The 5,838-nt window shown below is 56.5% G+C and overlaps 1 protein-coding gene across 1 annotated transcript; it reads right to left on the reverse strand.

Annotated features, from left to right (window-relative positions):
• Positions 1 to 1,025: 1,025 nt before the first annotated feature.
• LOC104407555 (1-acyl-sn-glycerol-3-phosphate acyltransferase alpha-like) lies at positions 1,026 to 5,231 on the reverse strand. The gene is made up of 6 exons (XM_010016872.1): positions 5,047 to 5,231; positions 2,389 to 2,522; positions 1,903 to 2,078; positions 1,697 to 1,792; positions 1,437 to 1,509; positions 1,026 to 1,267 (listed from the first exon to the last, which is right to left on the reverse strand). The coding sequence occupies exons 1-6, from the start codon at positions 5,229 to 5,231 to the stop codon at positions 1,026 to 1,028; spliced, it is 906 nt and encodes a 301-aa protein (XP_010015174.1).
• Between the last annotated feature and the right edge of the window lie 607 nt (positions 5,232 to 5,838).

Here is a 5,838-nt window from a genome sequence, read left to right on the forward strand (position 1 = left end):
CGCAACGGTGCCACTTGCATTGGGCTCGCTCCTCGCTTTCCCACCTAAAAGTCCAATTGATGCTTCTTCGACCATTGCCTGCTCGAGGCTGAGACGAGGCAGTTGCACAGAGCATGAACGTCCGCGTCCTGCTCGAAAAGATGAAGAGCCAGGAGACAAAAGCCCCTCTCCAGGTTTCTCGTATCCCCTTTAGGCACTGGAGCTGCTCTAAGGTGTCCCCTTCAGGAGCCTTCTCTTCTCCAGCTGCCCCAGCCCAGCTCTCTCAGCCTGGCTCCAGAGCAGAGCTGCTCCAGCCCTCAGAGAAGCTGTCATGTCCATAGAGATGTTCTATGTGTAGTGATACAGACACCCCACATGGCCATAAGGAGATGGATCCCCTTCCCCACACTCCCCTCAGCACCCGAGGCACAGGCAGGACACAGTGCACGCACAGCACCAGATTATGGACTGTTTAATCTTGCACCCTTGTCTTGTAGTTCAGCATCGTGGCAATGTCCCCTGGACCTCCTGCTCCTCCCCAAGCCACACACTGTGCTCTGGACCCCAGCCCAGAGCTTGGTGCATCAGAGCAGCATCTCCAGCTTGCAGCAGCCTCTGGAAGAAGCAACCCAGCAAGCCCATGGGTGAACCCCACTGAGAGTCACACACCATCAGGGGTGGAAACCAGTGCAGTGAAGCCCCAGCCCTGCCTGGCACATCTCTGTCCCCTTCCCAGTGTGTGGGCAGGAGCCATCCGGGCAGACAGGGCTTGTTACCCAGGACCAGACACAGCACCAAGCTGGGAGGAGGCAGGCAATGCCCTGGGGAGGGGATGCACAGTCATAGCAAGGGGTTTTAGGGGCACCTTGCACTGTTTCTGGGGTGCTGCCTAGTCCCTATTCTGCAGTGCTCTGCTTCCCCTTGCTCCAGGCTGCTGTGGCAGTGGCAGGTCTGGCAGACACATCCACAGGGGACAAGGGGACAGCATCGCCCAGCCTCTGGCTGTGCCACCTCCCCTGTGGCCCAGAGGGGGTTGATCCATGTGCCTAATTGCTGGTCCAAGTTGTGTTCTCCTTGCATGGGAGGCTGCCCGTTGCCCTGCCAGCCCCAGCCCCAGCACAGTGTGGGAGCTGAGGCTGCTCAGAACTCAGGTCCCCACAGCAACTTGCAGACATCTCAGCAAGGGCATCAACCATGGCCTGGCGGACAGTCTCGGTCAGTTCAGGGACATCCGTGGAGCTCAGGCCCTGAGTTTCCACCTTGGGGAGGATTTGTATGGTGCATGTCCCTGGATAGAGAAGGGAAAGACCAGAGATGTTGTTAGATGAACCTTCTGGGAAGCAGGTCTCCCCACCAGCCTCAGTGTTCCACGAACAGACCTCCAAGCCCCACATGCTTCATCCCTACAATCAGCCCTGACCACCTTCCAGCAATGGGGCTTCTTGTCCAGCACTTACCAGAGGTGAATTTCTTCTCCTTGGAGCTGAAGAAGTCACAGTACGGGGAGAACACAATAGGGAAAATAGGAACCTGGAGGACACGGAGTGTTAGGGGTGTCCATCACACAGACCCTTTCCAGCTCCTGACATGCCCCAGGCTTCAGCAGGTCCCTGTGTCCTCACAGGGTGCCTGTCCCTGGGGACTGCAGAACCCACAAGACCCTCATGTCCCACATCCCACTCCAACAAGGGCAAGTGGAGTGGAAAGTGGGCCTTACCTGAGCCTGCACAGCCAAGTGGAAAGCCCCACGCTTGAAGGGCAGCATGGATTTGTCCTGGTTCCTAGTGCCTTCAGGGAAAACCCAAACTCGGAGCTGCATAGGACAGGGAGAGATGTGAGCACGGACCCAACCCAGTCACCCTGGCAACCCCCTTGCCCCATTAGCGTTTGCTCCCCAGCTCCCCCCTTGCTGCCCTCCCTCACGTTTTCATGCCGCATGGTCCTGGCTGTCTGGGAGATGACATTGATGGCATCTTCTCTTCTGTAGCGGTCGATGAAGATGATACCACTGAGCCAGCAGGCCCATCCCACCATGCCCATGTATAGGAGTTCCTTCTTGGCGATGGGCACACAGCGATCAGGGATAACCTCCACCATGCCTGGAGGATGGATGGGAGAGGAAAGGATCCATCCTTGCCCAATGGCACCCAGCACCAACCAGCCCTGTAGTGACTGTGTGGCTGTAGTGACCTGGCATCATTCCCCACTGGTGCAACTCTCTCTCTGTAGCACACCCATAGCCCTGAGCTCCTGTCCCACCACCTCTTCTGGCTTATGCCTACCACACTGCTCTGGACAAACCCTGGTCCTGGCCTCTCTGGGACCCCAGAGGGTGAGCCTGGTCTACCCCTGCAGCACCCCAAAGGCTACCCATATGAGTGCTGAGCCCCCCATCTCCCTTGCACATACCCATGAGGTCAAGGGAGGCTTGGTGGTTGCAAACTATCACGTAGAGCTCCTCGGTGTTCAGGTGCTCTAAGCCCCACACCTGCATCTTGATGCCATACAAGTGTTTGAGGGGGAGGATCGCAGCACGCAGGAGCCTAGGGCAGAGGAACATACATGGGGAGCAGATCACACAGAGCAGGGCTGAGTGATGCTTTCCCACTCAGGGAGCAAAGCACAAGATGGGCCAGGCTAGATCTGGTCTGAATGAGCACAGGCTGTGTCCCAGAGTGGATCTGTATTCAGTCTTTGCTTTTCTAAGCACATCTGTAGCCTGCATAGCTCAGAGCTAACCTTGTAACCATCTCCAAGGTGAGACCAGCTGCTGTCAGTAGCAGAAAGTCTGCACTGGAGCTGCTGCTAAGGAAGAGCAGCCAGCACAAGGGAGCAAAGCAGACTTTCTGATGTCCAGGGATGATAGGAAAGCAAGAAGAGAAGGGATGGGATGTCTGCCTGCAGCCGAAGTGCAAATCATCACATCCCAGTGAGGACCACAGTCTTTGGCCAGGTAAGCTTCACACCCTGAGGCTCACCCGGTGTACAGCTGGAAACCCAGACACCAGCGCTGCAGACGCATCAAGCCAGAGGAGCTGGACAGCAATGGAGGGGGCCTGAGCTGTAAGGGGATGAGCTCTGAACAGGACAAGAGGAAACGGCCTCAAGCTGCCCCAGGGCAGGTTTAGCTGGAGCTGAGGAACAATTCCTTGCCCAGAGGGTGCTCAGGCATTGGAACAGGCTGCCCAGGGCCGGGCTGGAGTCAGCGTGCCCGGGGGCGGAGTCACCGGCCCTTCGGGTGTTCACACCCTGGGTAGACGAGCCCATGGGTTAGTGATGGCCTTGGAAATGCTGGGGAATGGTTGGACTTGATGAGCTTGAAGGTCTTTTCCAACCAAGTTGATTCTATGATTCTATGAAGGTGGACATGCAGAGGAACAGTCTAGATGGTTTTAAAGGGATGTGGATGTCTGCAGGGACTGCCTCAGCAGAGCAGCCAAAGGGCAGCACCGTGGGCACCAAGCTTTGTGCTGCAGGTGGAGGGGGAAGAGAGCACGGAAGGGAAAACCAACTCTGCTTCATTCATCAGAGGAAATCACAAAGAACAGCTTCACTGGACCTGCAGTGTCAGGAAGAGATGGACCTTTCATCTGTGCGGATGGAAGGAGGAATAAGGAAGAGCAGTGTCACCATCCAGAGAGGGTTGGACCAGATGGCAGAGCTGATGAAGGGTGACACTCAGTATGAGAGTAACGAAAGGAACGGAGGGAGGATGAAGCAACAGGGATTGCAGCACCCACAGTGGAGATGAAGAGCTGATATGCCTTTAGCATTGAAATGGGGCACTCTCCAACCCAGGGCATGAAGAGTGTCCATGCCAAGACCCACACATCTGGCAGCGACTGGTCCCAGGGACCCCACAGGGGCAGGGCACGGGGCTGTCAGCAGAAGCTCAGCACCAGGGAGGGATGAGAAGAAGCTTGGGAGGGGAGAGTAGAGGTAGGCACAGAGGAAGAAGGAGACATGATGTTTAGAGGGTCCATTGTATCAGGTGAACACCTATCCATTGGGAGATGTAGGCTCAGAGATCCCTGTGTCTGGAGAGAAGCACAGCATTTATGGCAATGCCCCAAAGCCAGAAGTAATGACAGGAGCATGCTCCAAGCCGGAGGCTTCGGGATTTGGAGCCTGAGGAGGAGACGAAGCTGGGCGTGATGTTCCCATGGAGGATGGCTGCGAGGTGTTGGTGGGACAAGATAAGGCAGCATGAGTCACACTGTGTCACCCGGGGATTTCCACTGAGCCAGAAGCATTTGCACACCTCTGGGTGCATCTGTGTGTGCACAGCATCTCTGCATGGAGAGAGGCTACACATCAGGCTGGTAACATCAAACTTCTGGCCACGCTCCTGCCGAGGGCCCAGATTCCATCGGCACCAACACATGATGGCTCGAGCCCAGCAATGCCACAAGCTTGGACATCTTTCACCCTGACATAATGACATCCCTCCTGGTATGCTTATCATGCCCAGGAATCCAGTGTCAAGATTGCAACACACTTGAAAGCAATCAGACCTTCCTCTCGTGTTGCACAGCGATGTTATCTGGGCTGTCACCACCCTGGAGCAGAGCTGACGTCCGGGATAGGACTGTACCATGCCCCACAGCTGATGGCACCCAGACATCCCCAAATCTCTGCCAAAGCACAGTCCCTGGGGCTCCCACTGGGCAGGGAGATGGTGATGGGTGTGCATTTCCATCCTGCTAATGATGGTACCTCCAACCTTGGCCAAACCCTCCCTATAACCCACTCAGCTGATGACCCCAACAGAGGGGTCGAGAACTAACCCTTTTTTGCTATGTCATCCTCCAGGGACTATTAATTCTGATCTAGCTGGCCACCTCCATCATGGTGTAACCCTCCCTGGGGACGGCCAGCAACTCCTCACCACACCAGAAGATGCAGACACAAACTTCATTGCCATGTGGACACGACCACAGCCCTTGATGTAGCCCCGGGACTCAACCAGTATGGCTAGGGCAGTAGACAGCATGTGTTCACAAACCCACACAAGCTCCTCCACCCAGCCATTTCCACAACGAACATGCATCCCCATGCCATACTCACTTCATGTTCTCCACAGAGCGTCCTCGAAGAGCTGCGAAGGGGGACAGGAGGGTGGCCATGGCCATGATCCAGCAGTTGAAGAAGGTCACCTTGCAGAAGTAGTGGAAGGTGGCATTGTACCGGTATAGCAGCAGGGCTGCCAAAGGCAGGAGGAGCAGCAACCCATGGAGCAGGACCACCTCCATCATGGTGCCCAGGCAGGAGGATGCTGAGGAGCTCAGCCCAGAAGGAGGGCAAGTGGCGCAGGGTATGCCGAGGAGTATGAATGGTGGATGAATCAGGTCTATCAGCAGAGCAGCATGTGGGCGTTTGGGGCTGGTCCAGGGCAAGGTGCTGCGTGTATCTCACCCTGTGCAGAGGCTTGAGGATGGAGTGGCTCAGATGGGAGGCAGGCAACCCCACAAAGGGTGGGGAGTGGTGGTGAGTCAATGCCGGGGACCCTGGGTCACCCAAGGTGTCACTGCTGGGAAGTGCCTTCCTGAGCTGTTAAAAGCCATTGCAGAGGTGCTGGAGCAGGTCCAGAGAAGGGCACTGGAGCTGGAGCAAGGCCTGGAGCACAAGTGTGATGGGGAAGGGCTGAGGGACCTGGGGGGTTTAGTGTGGAGAAGAGAAGGCTCAGGGGGACCTGATCGCTCTCTGCAACTGCCTGACAGGAGGATGGAGCCAGGAGGGGGCCGGTCTCTGCTCCCAAGGAACAAGGGATGGGACAAGAGGAAACGGCCTCAAGCTGCACCAGGGCAGGTTTAGATGGAGCTGAGGAACAATTCCTTGCCCAGAGGGTGCTCCAGCCTT

The sequence above is a fragment of the Nestor notabilis genome, unplaced genomic scaffold, assembly GCF_000696875.1.
Source record: "Nestor notabilis isolate BGI_N333 unplaced genomic scaffold, ASM69687v1 scaffold10666, whole genome shotgun sequence".
Lineage (NCBI taxonomy): Eukaryota > Metazoa > Chordata > Aves > Psittaciformes > Psittacidae > Nestor > Nestor notabilis.

Excerpts from the sequence above, each read along its gene's own strand:
- LOC104407555 (XM_010016872.1), bottom strand. The coding sequence starts at position 5,231 with ATGGAGGTGGTCCTGCTCCATGGGTTGCTGCTCCTCCTGCCTTTGGCA. Across the intron at positions 2,523-5,046 it reads CGCTCTGTGGAGAACATGAA|GCTCCTGCGTGCTGCGATCC; the intron begins GTGAGTATGGCA and ends CCTCTGCCCTAG. Across the intron at positions 1,268-1,436 it reads GGAGAAGAAATTCACCTCTG|GGACATGCACCATACAAATC; the intron begins GTAAGTGCTGGA and ends TTCTCTATCCAG.